Source organism: Pan troglodytes, chromosome 5 (genome assembly GCF_028858775.2).
Source record: "Pan troglodytes isolate AG18354 chromosome 5, NHGRI_mPanTro3-v2.0_pri, whole genome shotgun sequence".
In the NCBI taxonomy this organism is placed as follows: domain Eukaryota; kingdom Metazoa; phylum Chordata; class Mammalia; order Primates; family Hominidae; genus Pan; species Pan troglodytes.
This window is the reverse complement of record NC_072403.2, coordinates 44,838,430-44,855,422: the sequence shown is the minus strand read 5'-3', so window position 1 is coordinate 44,855,422 and position 16,993 is coordinate 44,838,430. Positions and strand designations below refer to the sequence as shown.

Genomic DNA, 16,993 nt, shown 5'->3' with positions numbered 1-16,993 from the left:
TTATTTTTTTCCATTTCAAGCTTTCTTAGCTATTCTTGTCCATTTGCAATTCTAGAAGCTCTAATATCCCTCTACTATCCAACTAGAAAAACAATGATGCTTGAGTTTCAATTAGACTTGGCTTCAATTTATAGATTAATTTAGGAAATATTGACATCTTTACAACATTGAATCTCTATACTGGGAATGTGGCTTACCTCTCCATTTATTCTAACTACTTTTATGCCTCTAAGAAGGTTTTATAGTTTTCTTTAAATGAGTATTTTAAAAATTATTTCTCAGTTTTATTTTTATTGCTATAATGAAAGGGAGTTTTACATCTTATTTTACAAGAAAGCAACATTTTTTATATATTTATCTTGTAAACAGTCACCTCACTGAACTATTAGACTATTAAGTCTAATAGTTTTTCCGTTGATTCATTTGTGTTTTTTGTTAGACAATTATATTGTCTAAGAATAATGTTGATTTTGTCCCTCCTTTCCCGTAGTTACATCTTTTATTTATGATTCTTTCAATACATTAGCCATATCTTCTACAACACAATGCTAAATAACAGTGGCAATAGCAGACATCTGTATCTGACTTTAATGGATATGTCTCTAGTTGTTCGCCAATAAGTATCACGATGTTTGGGGTTCATAATCATTATCATATAAATAAAATATCCTTCTGCTCCTACTTTTCAAAAGTCAAATATAAGTGTTGAATTTTTATAAAATGGCTTTTATAGCACCCATCAAGATAACAGTATGATACCTTAAGGAGAAGTTTTTCTCTTATTGTTGTGATGAGATTTCTTAATCCTGCATCTTTCTTGTATTTGCCCATGTGTTCCAACTTGGTGAAGGCACGTTATTATTTGCAAGTTATTTCTTGATGTTCTATTGAATTCTTCCTTTTCAAAGTCATATTTTGTTTTTCATTGACACATAATGATTGTAAATATTTATGGGTACAGTGTGATGTTTCAATACATGTATACATTGTGTAATGATCAAATCAGGTAATTTAGATATCTGTCACAACATATAATTTTCATTTCCCTGTGTTCAGAGCATTCAATATTCTCTCTTCTAGATATTTTGGACTATATATTATTTTTTCACAATAAATTATTGTTAACTATTCACTTTACTGTGCACTAGAACACTAGAAATCATTCTTCCTCCCTCAGTTTCTGGTAGCCACTATTCTACTCTAATTCTAAGAGATCAAATTTGTTAGATTCTCAAGAGTGAGATCATGTGGTATTTGTCATTCTATGCTTAGCTTATTTCATTTAGGATAATGCCCACCATATTCATCCATGTTGTCACAAATGACAGAATGCCATTCTTTTTTTATGGCTGAATAGTATTCCATTGTGTATATGTACCGCATGTTTTAATCCATTCATTTGGTGATGGGTACTTAGGGTGACTCTATATCTTGGCTTTTATGAATACTGCTGCAGTAAACACGGGAGTACAGATAGATACCTCTTCAATATACTGATTTCACTTCCTTTGTTTTTTTAAATTTTATATTTAAAATGAAAAAAATCCTTTCAGAGTTTTCTTAATGATTTCACCTCTTTTGGATATGTATTTAGTAGTAGCACTGCTGAATCATAGGGCAGTTCTATTTTTAGTTTTTTGGAGAACCTGCACACTATTCTCCAAAGTACTAATTTACATTTCTACCAATACTGTATGAAGGTTCTTCTTTCTCCACATCATTGCCAGCATGTGTTACTGGTTTTTTTCATACAAGCCATTTAAATTGGGGTGAGATGATATCTCATTGTAGTTTTGATTTGTATTTCTCTGATGACCAATTAAGTTCAGCCTTTTTCATATATCTTTTTGCAATTTATATGTCTTATTTTGAGAAATGTCTGTTTGGATCTCTTGTCCACTTTAATAATCAGATTATTATTATTTTTTTTTTTTTTGCTATTGAGTTGTTTGTGTTACTTATATATTCTGCATATTAACACCTTGTCAGATGCATAGTTTGCAAATATTTTCTCCTATCCTGTAGGTTATGTCTTTACTATGTTGATTGTTTCCTTTGCCGTGCAAAAGCTTTGTAGCTTGAGGTAATCCCAATTGTCTATTTTTGCTTTGGTTGCCTGTTTTTGAGGTCTTACACGAAAAAATATTTGCCCAGACTAATGTTCTGGAGCATTTCCTCCAGTGTTTCCTCATAGTAGTTTCACAATTTCAGGTCTTACATTTCAGTCTTTAATCCATTTTGATTTGATTTTTGTGTATGGTGAGAGATAGGGTCTAGTTTCATTACTCTGCATATAATTACCCAGTTTTCCCAACAACGTTTATTGAAAAGATTGATCTTTCCTCATTACATGTTCTAGGCAACTTTGTTGAAGATAAGTTGGTTGTAAATGCATGGGTTTATCTCTGGTTTCTCTATTCTGCTCCATTGGCCTATGTGTCTGGTTTTATGCCACTACCATCCTGTTTTGGTTACTATTGCTTTGTAGTACATTTTGAAGTCAGGTAGTTTGGTGCCTTAAACTTTTTTTTTTTAATGCTCAAGACTGCTTTAGCTATTTGGGATTCTGTGTGGTTTCATATACATTTTAGAATTTTTTTTCTATCCATAAAAAATGACATTGGTATTTTGATAGAGATTGCATGTGAATCTGCAGATTGTTTTGGGTAGCTATGGACATTTTAACAATATTAATTCTTTCAAGTCATTAACACTGGATGTCTTTCCATTTATCTGTGTCCTTTTCAACTTCTTCCATCAATGTTTAATAATTTTCGTTGAAGAGATTTTTCACCTCCTTAGTTAAATTGACTCCTAGGTATTTTATTTTTTGTAGCTATTTTAAATGGGATTGCTTTTTAAATTTCTTTTTCAGATAGTTCAATGTCGGCATATAGAAACCCTAATTCATGTAGATTGACTTTGTATCCTACAACTTTACTGAACTTGTTTTTCAGTCCTAACAATTCTTTGGTGGCATCTGTAGGGTTTTCTGTATACATGTCATCTATAAATAGGGACAATTTGACTTCCTCTTTTCAAACTTGGGTGCTTTTTATTTCTTTCTCTTGTCTAACTGCTCTAGCTAGACCTTCCTGTACTATGTTGGACAGAAGTGGTGAAAGCAGGCATTATGGTTGTGTTCCTAATTTTAGAGGAAAAGCTTTCAACTTTTCCCAGTTTAGTATGATGTTAGCTATGGGTTTGTCATACATGACCTTTATTGTGTTGAGGTACATTCCTTCATACCTAATTAGTTTAGGGCTTTTATCACAAAGGAATGTTGAATCTTATCCAGTTCTTTCTCTGTGTCTATTGAGATGATCATATGGTTTTTGTCCTTCATTCTGTTACTGTCATATATCACACTTACTGATTTATGTATCTTGAAACATCCCTGCATTCCATTTAATCAATGTGAATGATCTTTTGGAGCACTGTTTGATTTGGTTTGCTAGTATTTTGTTGAGGATTTTACATCTATGTTCATCAGGGATATCAGCCTGTATGTAGTTTTATTTCTTTGTTGTGTCCTTGTGTTTTGATATTAGAGTAATGCTAGTCTCATAGAATGAGTTTGAAAAAATTCCTAGCCACTTCAATTGTTTGGAATAATTTGAGAAGAATAGGTATTATTTCTTCCTTAAAAGTTTGATAGAATTCCATAATGAAGCCATCAGTTCCTGGGCTTTTTTTTTTTTTTTTTTTTTTGATGGGAGACTTAATCACTGATTCAATCTCATTACTCATTATTGGCTATTCAGGTTTTCTAATTCTTCATAATTCAGTCTTGGTAGGTTATATTTGTCCAGAAATTTATCCATTTATTCTAAGTTTTCCAATTTGTTGGCATGTAATTTTTCATAATAATCTTTAATGATCTTTTGTATTTCTGTGTTATCAGTTATGATGTCTCCTTTTTCATCTCTTTTTTTTTTCCAGTCATATCTCTTTTTTTCTTAGTCTGGCCAAAGGTGTACTGATTTTATCATTTCAAAAATATATCACTTCATTTGGTTGATCATTTGTACTTTTAAAAATTTCTATCGGCCGGGCGCGGTGGCTCACGCCTGTAATCCCAGCACTTTGGGAGGCTGAGGTGGGTGGATCACAAGGTCAGGAGATCTAGATCATCCTGGCTAACATGGTGAAACCCCGTCTCTACTAAAAATACAAAAACAAAATTAGTCAGGCGTGGTGGCTGGCACCTGCAGTCCCAGCTACTCGGGAGGCTGAGGCAGGAGAATGGCGTGAACCCGGGAGGCGGAGCTTGCAGTGAGCCGAGATCTCGCCACTGCATTCCAGCCTGGGAGACAGCAAGACTTCATTAAAAAAAAAAACAAAACAAAACACTATTGTATTTATTTCTACTCTGATCTTTATTATTTCTTTCCTTCAAATTTTGAGTTGAATTTGTTCTTGTCTTTCTAGTTCCTTGATATGCAACATTAGGTTATTTGTGATCTTGTTTTTTTTTTTTTTTTTTTGGTGTAGGCATTTATTGCTCTAAACTTCTCTCTTAGAGGTGCTTTTGTTGTATTCCATAGATTATGGTGTGTTGTATTTCCATTTTCACTTGCCTCAAGAAATTGTTAAATCTCCTTTTAAATTTCTTCTTTGACTCATTGGTTATTCAGGAACATATTGTTTACTTTCCTTGTATTTGTACAGTTTCCAAAGTTCCTACTGTTACTGATTTCTAGTTTCATTCCATTGTGGTCAAGAAAGATACTTGGTAGGTTTCCAATTTTTTAAAATTTGTTAAGACTTGTTTTGTGGCTTCATATATGATCTATCCTCAAGAATGTTCCATGTGCTGTTTAAAAACATGTATATTTTACAACTATTGGATGGAATGTTCTGTAAATGTCTGTTAGGTCCATTTGATTTAGAGTATGGTTTAACTCTAATGTTTCTTTATTGATTTTCTATCTGGGTGATTTGTCCATTGCTGAAAATGGGATGTTGAAGCCCCCTACTATTATTGTGTTGCAGTCTATCCCTTTAGGTCTATTAATATTTATATTTTTATTAATTATATCTTTTATAATTAATATATATATTAATTTTTATATATCTTTATACACTTAGATGCTCTGATGTTGGGTGCATGTGTGTGTATGCGCACATGCACTCTTGTTGTATTTACCCTTAATCACTGTATAATGGCCTTCTTTTACAGTATTTGGTTTATAGTCTATTTTATCTGATATAAGCATAGTTACTCCTGTTCTTTTTATGGTGCCCATTTGCATAGAATATCTTTTCCATCCTTCATTTTCAGTCTGTGTGTATCCTTCCAGGTAAAATGAGTCTCTTGTAGGGAGCATACAGCTGGGTCTTTTTTAAAAAATCCATTAAGCCACTCTGTGTCTCTTAATCGTAGATTTTAATCCATTTACATTCAAGGTAATTGTTGGTAGGTAAGGACTAACTACTGCCATTTTGTTACTTGTTTTCTAGTCGATTTGTAGATCCTTTCTTCTTCCATTCTTCCTCTCTTGCAGTCTTCCCTTGGTCGGGGTTAAGTGATTTTCTCTAGTAGTATGTTTTGATTCCTTACTTTTTAATTTTAGTGTATCTAATACAGGTTTTTGCTTTGTGGTTACCATGAGGCTTACCAAAAAATGTGATATTTATAACAAGTTTTTTGTTGTTGTTGTTTTGTTTTGTTTTTAGGCACAATGTGCCTGAACTGTGTGAGACAGTTGGTCAGGGACACAAGCCCAGAAGCCTGTCCCAGTGGCCCAGATGGGTTTGTCTTCCAGCAAGTCTCTGCACAGATGGGATAGTTTCCAAATGCAGCAGGAGGAGCCAGAGCTGAGACCGGAGCCCTTCAGGACTTGACGTGGGGCAGAGCTGGCAAGCCCACCTCATTGGTTCAGATGGGAGTGTGTCTCCCAGCAGCTCTCTGCACAAATTAGTTTCCTGACTACAGCAGGAGGAACTGGAGCTGAGACTGGGCCCTTTTGGGATCTGCTGGAGGATGATGGCTGAAGAGCTCATCTCATTGGCTCAGAAGGGCATGTATCTCCCAGTAGATCCCTGCACAGGTAGGATAGTTCCCTGACTGCAGCAGGAGGGACCAGAGCTGACAGTGGGCACCCTTGGTATCTGCTGGGGTACAGAGGTTGATGAGCCCTTCATGGAGGCTCAGACTCCCAGTCTGCTAGATATGAGCAAGCCTCCTTCTGGGCTCTTGCACAGTTAGCTCTGAGTTGGGACCTCAGCTGAGGGTGGTTGGAGACAAGCCACAGGGCAACTTTCAAGTTCACTGCCAAGATCGATGCTGGCAGGCAGACGAGCCTCTGCACTGAGACACTAGTGTGCCTGATTCCACCTACAACCCTTGGCAGTTGGTTTTAGTTGCAGGCTCAAGGCCAAAAAGGGCTATAGCCAAACTCCTTGGGGAGCAGGGCCATTTCTAGGCTTGAACCTGGAAGCACAATTGGCAGATCTGCCATTTGGGTGTCAGTTTGTGCTCTCAAAACAACCCTCCTAGGTCTTGGATTTTAATAGGGTTTCACAACCTTCTACCTATATCCCGAGGCTCCTGCAGAGAGACTTTGTCTGTAGATGGATACAGAATTCCTGATGTGGTGGTGGGATATGAGGGAGGGATATGTGGAGGGATATGAGACATCTTGCTGACGTCACTATAAATTCATCTTGCTTGTGATTTAGTTAAGATCCTTACATTTATTTATTTATTTATTTATTTTTGAGATGGAGTCTCACTCTGTCACCCAGGCTGGAGTGCAATGGCGCAATCTCGGCTCACTGCAACCTCCGCCTCCCAGGTTCAAGCTATTCTCATGTCTCAGCCTCCTGAGTAACTGGGATTACAAGCGCCCACCACCACACCCAGCTAATTTTTGTATTTTTAGTAGACATGGGGTTTTGCCATGTTGGTCAGGCTGACCTCAAACTCCTGACCTCAGATGATCCACCCACCTCGGCCTCCCAAAGTGCTGGGATTACAGGCATGAGCCACCATGCCCAGCCAGTTTTCTTTCTTTTATGCAGTTACTATCTGGGTCAGTTTACTGTTTCAGAATAATGCAAATAAAGAGGAAAATGGGCCAGATGAAGTGGTTCATGCCTGTAATCCCAACACTTTAGGAGGCCAAGGAGGGAGGATCACTTGAGCTCAGGAGTTCAAAACCAGCCTGGGAAACATAATGAGACCTCATCTCTACAAAAAAACAGAAAACAAAATGTGGCTAGGATTAGTGGTGTGTGCTGTAGTCCCAGCTACTTGGAAGGCTGAGGTAAGAGGATCACTTGAGCCTGGGAGGTCAAGGCTTTAGTGAGCCATGATTGCACCACTGCACTCCAGCCTGGGTGACAGAGTGGGAGCCTGTCTCAAAAGAAAAAGGAAAATGTATTCTCTTTTTCCATCTTTTGGAACAGAATATAGCATATGAGAGTCCTTGAAAGTTTTAAAGGACTTATCAGAAAATTATCCAAGCCTAGAGCCTTTGCTGATGTAATAATTTTAAAACTTCTACTTTTTCTCCCCTTGATTATTGGTTTATTCAGGGTTTTCTACCTTTTCTGAGGAAATTTTCTAAATTCATATGTTTCTATAAATTTGCCAATTTTAATGAGATGCTGTAATTTATTACTATAATTATGAGCCATTCTCTTATTATTTAAAATGTTAAAATGTTTCATCTGTACATATTGTTATATCAGTTTTCCCACTTTTACTTTTGTGTAGTTGTGGGGTTTTATGTATTTGTTCTCTTTCGTTTGTTTTTAGGTGTTCTTTTTAAGCCCATCCTTCCTCTGAGACCTCCCTCCTCCCATAGTCAGGCTCCTAGAAAGGCTCTCGTGCTAACTCCATCTGCTTTCTCCACTTTGCCCATGTACCCAGTACTCTGTGCAGAGTTTATCTGCTCCAAATTTCTCACTACAGATCTTGACCAGTACAAGACAATATCTATAACCCAAAGTTTCCCTTCTCCTCTTTTTCTACAAAAACTTATTGATTCTGTCCCATCTGTATGTTATTTTCGGGTAGCTGGTTAATTCATTCAATGAAAACAATGAGAAGGAGTGAAAAAGAAAGACCAATGAGATCACTGAAGTGGGGTTCCTGAGATAAGTCCTGAACCAGATCTGCCACGGACTAGGTCTGGGGCCTTATCTCCAGACCATAGTTTCCCCCAACTGTAAAAAAAAAAAAAAAAAGTAATTGGATTTCAAGATTTCCAGTCACATTCACCTTAAGCATTCTATGATTATTTATTATCCAGATTTTCAAATAAAATATTAATAGCTGAGACTACATTAACATGTTGTTCGGTATGTGTAATAGTTCCATTTTAACAGCTATCTTTGGGACTTTCAACTCAAAGCAGCAAGCAGCCTGAGATTTCCTAATACTGCTCAAATGATTTGGCAGTAGAATTGTTTATAAAATTCATTTGATCCTTCAGTGTCAAAGCCAAATCTATGTTGTTCCAGTATCCTAATAAAGTAATCAATAGAAGCCTGGATTGTTGTTGGAAAAAGTAAGGTAGGAGCAAGAAATGGAAACCACCAAATTGCCAAGCAAAGCAGTATGATAACACTAAAGGATATAACACAAGTCTGCCCTTCTGCATTCATTTAATGTCAGTTATAATTTCTCCCAAAGGAGACCTTGAATTTCTTAATTATGTTCTTAAATTACAACATTTGAAATGGTAACTCTAGTTGAATACTCCTTCTTCTAGGCATTGTATCTTCTAAGAAATGTCCCCAATTCCAGCTCCGTACATAAGGTTTCTACTAGGAACCTATCTCCAGAGTGACAGTTCATTGATTGGCCCAGAAAGGAGCGCATGACCAAAGCAAAGACAATGAGTTACTTCCCTGGATATTGGGACTTGGAACCACGACAATAAGAGGAGTTTCCTTGAGGGTGCTGAACATTCTGAGCACGTAAGCAGTGAAGCCCATGAGCCACTAGAAGCCACATGTTCTGCCATGTGGAGAAGAATGGTAAGTGTTGAGAGAGAAAAAAGACACCTGTGTGCAGAGAGAAGTGAGCCATAGAGGCAGCTGGATAAACACTCATAGAGCAACAGATTTGAGAGAGATTTGCAAACTATAAGGCTACTCGAGAGGCATCACTCTGAGATAAACTCAGACGGCTGGTGTGCTGCAGTAAATACTAGAGCAAAACTGCCTATTTGAAGATAGCAAATGAGACTTAACCAAGAGCAGTTGCCAATAGAACCTGGGAGCTCTTTGCATTGGTATCAGTGTTCAGACAGAAGACCGTGGCCATATGAACACTGATCCACTGAGAATACAGAACAGTGTGGTGACAACAAATAGAGCGAAGTCAAGATGAGAAAAGAGGACATGAACATGGACCATGCTACCGTAGCTTGGTTTTATGCAGAGGGACATGTGGCTAGTACATGGACATGACTGAATTGATTTTATATCATGCTTATGTTGACTATGTAATAAATTTCATGTAATTTTACTTCACAGGATAGATTTAGTGATTCATAATCAATCACTGTAATACTCAAAAGACATGATTGGATTAACCCTACAAGGTATAGTTACAGATATCTGACCCTAGAAGATTGCAAATACCAATGTCAACAGCATTCAGATTTTCAGAGTATGAATGAAGCAAGGGATAAACAGTCCTTCTTACAGGATGGCTCAGTCCTGTCAAGATGTGTTCTGCATCCCTGTCCTTTAATCCTACTGACTCAGTCACACTTATAAATACTTCTGTGTTTATAACTTCTTTCCCATCTCCTCTCCCTGGAGTAACTTTCTATCTCCCACCACCCCACCTGGTATATTTTATCTATTTTTAAATTTCCTACTCAAATATCATCAATGTGATGTTTTCCCCTATACCCCAGGCAATCCGAGTAGCTCTGAATCCTGTGATCAGCCACTTCTATGAAACATTTACTGCAGTTGTCACATTGCCTTCAATTACATGTTTACATGTCTGTCTTTCCCAGCTGTGTTGTATTCATCTCTGTGCTCCCCAGATCTAGCACACTGCCTGTACTGAATGGTTATTAAGTGAAAGCAATGAAATAATTAATCCCTAACTACTATGCATTACAATAATGGTTATAGTTTTTCAATTTGTGACAAAATAAACTTTGCTGTAATTTTATATAGACATGGCAATAACATAAACTTTGGCTATTGTGTGTTCATTCTTGTTAGTCAGCTATCCATGCAATACAGCTATCTCCTTAGAACTTAAAACACAACCAATCAAAAAAAAAAACACTATATGGTAGATGAGCGTGTTCTTCTCTAAACAAAGATACCTATATCACACCCTCACTTTAGGAGGTATGAAAGGATGAAAGAGGAATAAGTTTAATATTTTTCTAATTCAGTTTTACATCTATTTCTAAGAATCAGTTATAAAATTACGAAAGGCAAAATTTGGGGCAAAAAAATATGGAAGTGTTGCTAAATTTTGTAGATTGCTAGTCTTACCCAGTTTCAGTTTCTTGGCCAATGCATCAATTTGATTGGTGGGGTCAGATCCCATGGACAGGAAGCATATCAGAGGTGTCCGGGTATCACTTTCTTCCCAAGTTTTCTCCAGATTTAAGATAACTGGTTCTGTGTACTTCTCCTCCAAAGAATCTGCAATATACTTTCTTGCTTGAAAAACAGTACGGTCTGGGCACCAAGACCTAAAAATGAATACAAGTTAGGCGAAATAAACTAAACGTGTTCAATTTTTATCCTATCTGTGTAAGTAAACACATACATTTAATTAGCAAAAGGGCAACAAGCTAATTCCTACTTTTCCACATCTAAGTAAGAGGAATGGCAAGGTTTCCTATCACGGATGAGCACAAACTTAATCGTGTGGTTTTGGTACCAGCCAGGCATTGGCAAGAAGTAGGGCAGAGCCCATAACAACACAGTGTCCTCTACCAGCTCCAACACATGGTAGGGGCTGACCTGCCACACACTCTGAAGCTCCACAGCCTTCAGAGGAGGAACCAATGTGCCAAAGATGCCCAAAGTAAGTTGGTCAGCAAGCATTTGTGGCATACCATTTCTGTAGTGCACACCATAGCAAGTTCTACACACACAGACACATTGGATAAGTGTCATTTAATACTGATATGGTAAAGCACAGACAAGCCCCACAGACTTTTTTTTTTTTTTGGTGCTACTAGATTGCACTATTTGACATAGATCTAATTTTTAAGTGACGGACTAAAAAATAGACACATTTGTTCCAATAAAACTAAGTAGCCCTGGCCAGGCACGGTGGCTCATGCTTGTAATCCCAGCACTTTGGAAGGCCGAGGCTGGCAGATCACGAGGTTAGGAAATCAAGACCATCCTGACTAACACAGTGAAACCCCATCTCTACTAAAAATACAAAAAATTAGCCGGGCGTGGTGGCAGGCGCCTGTAGTCCCAGCTACTCGGGAGGCTGAGGCAGGAGACTGGTGTGAACCCGGGAGGCGGAGCTTACAGTGAGCCGAGATCATGCCACTGCACTCCAGCCTGGGCGACAAAGTGAGACTCTGTCTCAAAAAAAAAAAAAGCCTTTTCATACTCTGTGGACTATGAGGTCAACATTAGTGTTGTTCTGGTCACTCTTGAAGGGTGACAATATCTAAGAAACAGCTTTTTCTAAGAAGTGGAAACTTAGGTGTATAACATTAGAAATGAAAAAATTGCTTCAAAATAACTCTACCTCTCATTTTTCATGTGGGGGTCTCATCTCCCCTGCTTTACTCCTCTGCCTTACCCATCCACCATACAAACACACACACACACACACACACACACACACACACGCAGACACACACACTGATTTTTTTCAGTGTGGAAGGTCTCTGAGTTACTGGATACTGAGAAAATGTAAAAAGTGAAAAGAGAGGGCGATTTTCTTCTTTAACATCAATTTCAAACTTTTGTTTCCATTTTATAGCCAAAAGTAGCATTTATATATTTCAAATTCAGTGCAATATTATTGGGTTTTTTTCTTGATGCAATTTAACTTTAGCTTATAAGCTAATTGTCTTGTAACTTTGTTACACTCAATGGTAAATCATGAACAAAGTGAATAATAAAAGCATATTTTTCACGCTTTTTGCTAAAAGCACTATCATTAATACGTTGTCAAAATACATCATTCCCTGTCACCATCACCATTTTATTTTGCTTGTCAAGGAACTGAAGAACTGCTATCCAAAACCATAATTTGGAAGTACATACATTTCTTATAATATTAGGTTGGCACAAAAGTAATTGCGGTTTTTGCCGTTACTTTCAATGACAGTGATATAGTGAAGTAAACTCACTGAGATAAAAATCTGTAATTTAGCAATATTATGAGTGATGCTTCTAGGTCTGATAATGCCTGTTCTCACCTGATAAGTAAAAGTTTACGGCAGGTATCTAGTGAATCGTTATATCCATCAGGGATAATTTCCTCCTCTGGAGCATCTTTATCAAACCAGCTTTTCCACCCCTTCTCATTACGAGATATCTAAAAGAAGCAAGCAAATTAGCAAGTCACAGAACTATATGTAATTGGAATATATTACAAAGGATTCTGAATCACCTGAGAGGATCATTCTTTACAGGCAGATAATTTTTCAAGCATAACAGCACAGTTTAAACCTTTCTTCAGGATCAATGACTTGAATAACTTGGATATTACTATTCCCTTCCAGTTCTTCCATTATTTTTCTACATTATTCGCTACAATTAGGATCGTGTGTCAACTGCACCAAATGATTGGGCCAGAAGAAACACAAATCAAGGTTTCTCAAGCTTGGTATTACTGTCATTTGGATCTGAATTTTTTTTGTGGGGGGTGCTGTCCTGGGCTTTGTAGGATGTTTAGCAGCATCCCTATCCACTAGATGCCAGTAGCACCCTCCACCCGGGTCCTAACAATCAAAAATGTCTCCAGACACAGCCAAATGCCCCTGGGGGTGGGTAGATTACCCTCAGTTGAGAACCACTAACAGACCATTCTGATAACCCAACCTCTAAATGTTGATCTCTACTTAAAAATAATGATAGATGACAAAATCAAAACTTTTATTTTCCTAGTGATCCCCCACCTTGAGACCTAAAGCCTAATAACGAAAGGAGTCTCTCCAACAGCTGGTCTTAAATATTGTTCAGAAGCATGAAAAGGACTTCAGGTTTTCAGAGGCATTAAAAGGTGCTCACTGACGCCCAAGTGCCATCAAGACTAAGTACGAAAACTATAGATTATTGAGCCTATCCCTGCTCTTCAGCAACAATCAGGCTGGGTTATTTAGACGGTGTTTGTAAGTGTGCTTTTAAAAAAGCCACAGTACACGGTGGCTCATGCCTGTAAGCACTTTGGGAGGCCAAGGCGGGCAGATCACCTGAGGTCGGGAGTTCAAGACCAGCCTGACCAACATGGAGAAACCCTGTCTCTACTAAAAATAAAAAAATTAGCCGGGCGTGGTGGAACATGCCTGTAAACCCAGCTACTCGGGAGGCTGAGGCAGGAGAATCACTTGAACCGAGGAGGCAGAGGTTGCTGTGAGCCAAGATTGTGCCATTGCACTCCAGCTCTGGGCAATAAGAGCGAAACTCCCCCTCAAAAACAAAAAAATAAAAAAATTAAAATTAAAATAAAAAAGCCACAGTAAGCAATAATAGCAAATAGCAAAGGCTCACATAGCAGATGCCCTATGCCAGACCTGAGGATTACACTTTTTCCTCTATGACCCCTACTTTTTATTGAGGCATAGAGAGGTTAAATAACTGTCCAAAGTCTCATATCTGTGGTGTGAACAATTCATCATACAGGATACAGATAGAGTATAAATTAATAACAGAACAGTTATTCTGCAACTCAGTTGCTCCCACTTTGTCCCTGGGGCACTAAAAGATGAAGGGGATTTCTGGCCTGGCATGGTGGCTCATGCCTGTAATCCCAGCACTTTGGGAGGCAGAGGCGGGCAGAGTGCCTGAGCTCAGGAGTTCGCGACCAGCCTGGGCAACACGGTGGAACTCCGTCCCTACTAAAATACAAAAAATTAGCTGGGCGTGGCAGCGTGTATCTGTAATCCTAGCTACTCAGGAGACTGAGACAGAAGAATTGTTTCAACCCAGGAGCTGGAGGTTGCAGTGAGCCGAGATTGCGCCATTGCACTCCAGCCTGGGCAACAGAGTGAGACTCTATCTCAAGAAAAAAAAAAAAAAGAAGGGGATTTCTGAAATGTTTCACAACTGCCATCTATCTCCTGAAGATTGCAGCAGCTCTCTCTGGTTGGCTGCCCTCAAAGAAGATGCCTGCATGCCAGGGCCTGGGTGTTGCGAGCCCTACCTTGCCCCTGCCCCCAGTGTCCCCCACAGGCCTCCTCCACAACTGCAGCTGAGGCACAGGAAGAAAGCGGATGACTATTCTTCACCTACTGACTTTCCACCTGCTAATTTTGACTTGACCACAGTAGAGCTTCAAAGTGAGCTGCAGCCATGATAGGTGATAAGATGACTTCCAGCCTCTGGATGTCCATCTCCATTTCTCATTCCTTTTCCTGACCCTTGGCCTGGGATGCCAAGGTCAGGGCAGCTGCTCTATTATATTTCAGTTCCTGACACCCACTCAGCTGGGAGATTGATCTTCTGCTTCCTCCCTTCCTTCCCACAGGCAGGCCAGACTGATGGCCACCTGACTGCAGGTCTCCGCTGAACTTTTGCAACCTTCCTGAGAACTACCCCTCACCCCACTTCTGGCCCAATCGGTGGTGTAAGAGGAGTGGGAGAGAAATAACTCATGATGGCATGAAGAGCATGAGCTTCGCCACTTATTGGCAATGGGCTCTTGGGCAAGTACTTCAAGTACTTAACTAACTCTGAATCTCCGTTATCTCATCTATAAATTAGGGTCAATAACTCTGCCCTTCTGTGGCAGGGTTATTGTTGCAAAGTACCTATCCCATAGTAAGCAGTAATAGCTACTATATTCTACCTCATGAGTAGTTAAAACCTAGTTGGCAGAGGCAAACAATAATAAATATCCTTGTATCAATATAAACCATCATTAGAGGGCGTGGGCTTAGAGTGATTTTTCCAGTGGTTCTTGACTATCTCCCTTACCCAATCTCTGACCAGACCGAGATCACTTTCTTTTCTTTTTTTTTCCCCCAAGACAGAGTCTCACACTGTCACCCAGGCTGGAGTGCAACAGCGCGATTTCGGCTCACTGCAACCCCCGCCTCCCAGGTTTAAGCAATTCTCCTGCCTCAGCCTCCCGAGTAGCTGGGAGTACAGGCACCCGCCACCACACCCAGCTAATATTTTGTATTTTTAGTAGAGTCAGGGTTTCACTATGTTAGTCAGGCTGGTCGCAAACTCCTGACCTCGTGATCCACCTGGCTCAGCCTCCTAAAGTGCTGGGATTACAGGCATGAACCACCGGGCCCGGCCCAAGATCACTTTCTTTTTCCAAGCATTTGTTTGGGCTTGGAGGACTCATCTGTGGTTGTACTACAAAACAAAGCTCACTGTCTATCCACAGATGGAACCCAGAGAGTTTATCCAATTGACTCAGACCCAACCAGGCTGAATAGGTAGAGTCTACACAATGTTTCAGAAATGCCACTAAACAAACAGAGGCAGCTAACACAGTATGTTGGGCAGAGGATTGGTGATTACAGCATGAGGCTCTGACAACCTGCAGTCTACCTATGGCCCCATCTGTCAGTCACTAGCAGCCACAGAAAAGAGATGATTATTGGCATCTGACACTGGGAAACTGCAGGCTCCATTAGTGACAGGCAGTTGCAGCCAACAGATCCCAGTAAGAAGCAGCTATCTTTATTCTGAGTCTCATGATTGTTTTCCAGTAACAATTGACTCAACAATTAATCCACAGTAATCAATGTACATTTTCAAATAAGAAAAAAACAACAAGCAAATCGGTACCTATTTCTCCATTTTCACCATTATATTTCGCCACTAAAATAATTAATTTTTTAGAGGGACCTCAACCTCTTAATTTGACTCACATTCAAATCTGCACAAATCACTTAATCATAGGCAGAAGTTAAAGTGTAAAAGCATGAGTCGTCTACAATAAAAGGGTCCATCTACTGGTTCTGATTCCAGCAGCAACTCAAACAGGCATACAAAAATGACCCATGCCCACCACACAGGAGGAAAACATAGTTGCCTGCAACTATGAAGAGGTTAACCCTGAGGTCCATCTGTCCAAGATCTCTCCCGGACAGCCACAGAGCCTCAAATCCAAACTATTGGGTTGACTTTTTTGGGTGAAGGAATTGCTGCCAGGAAGCCCCAGTTTAAGCGGCCCAGGTATGTTTGGGTTTGCAGATCTGCACTTTCAACCAGCCCTTTATTGTATTACCTGGTTCATAATTTCTGCAAATTGTGGAAGTTTACTCAGCTCCACAAGATTCAGCCAAGTCATGTCAAGGATCCAGCGATAGGGTTTGGGAGGACAGGCTTTCAGGTCCAGAGCTGCTCCCCCTGGGGAAGAGCGTCAGACGGGGTGAATTGGGTAAGCCTGTACTCCACTTCTAGAAATGTACTTTCCAAATAATAAAAGCAAAATAGCCACATTACTGAAAATATAGGAAAATTGGAAAATAATAATATTACAGAAAATGTGAGGGTTTTTTGGTACCTTTCCTTCAAGTCTTAGTGTTTTATTTACTGATTTATACAAATAAGGTACAAATAACAACTCTGTCATTTTTCCCTGCAAAGAATTTTTCTCAAGTGATTATATTTGTTGCTTTTTATTTTTTAACAACCTAAAACTTATAATTTTGATATCAATGAATATGTTGATCTTTTCATGTGTGGATTTTAAATATCACTTCTTAGTCATTACTCCTCCAGAAGCTTGCCATTAAATACTACTTGTTACCAGGTCAAACAGATAGATAAAGACATGGATGGGTTAGGGTTAGGGTTAAGGTTAGGGTTAGGGTTAGGGTTAAGGTTGGGGTTAGGGTTA

The 16,993-nt window shown here is 39.0% G+C and overlaps 1 protein-coding gene and 1 long non-coding RNA gene across 3 annotated transcripts in view; one reads left to right on the top strand and one right to left on the bottom strand.

Moving 5' to 3' along the window:
• DNAH8 (dynein axonemal heavy chain 8) overlaps positions 1 to 16,993 on the bottom strand; it is a 322,731-nt gene that overhangs the window by 69,585 nt on the left and 236,153 nt on the right. For both annotated transcript variants that reach the window (XM_063812416.1, XM_054686792.1), the window contains 3 exons: positions 16,379 to 16,500; positions 12,390 to 12,508; positions 10,483 to 10,685 (listed from right to left, as the gene is read on the bottom strand). In XM_063812416.1, coding sequence (XP_063668486.1) covers positions 10,483 to 10,685; positions 12,390 to 12,508; positions 16,379 to 16,500 — 444 coding nt within the window. The remainder of the gene's footprint in view (positions 1 to 10,482; positions 10,686 to 12,389; positions 12,509 to 16,378; positions 16,501 to 16,993) is intronic.
• LOC134810197 (uncharacterized) overlaps positions 8,932 to 16,993 on the top strand; it is a 46,583-nt gene continuing 38,521 nt past the window's right edge. Inside the window, exon 1 of the long non-coding RNA XR_010157698.1 lies at positions 8,932 to 8,991. This is a non-coding gene — a long non-coding RNA (uncharacterized LOC134810197). The remainder of the gene's footprint in view (positions 8,992 to 16,993) is intronic.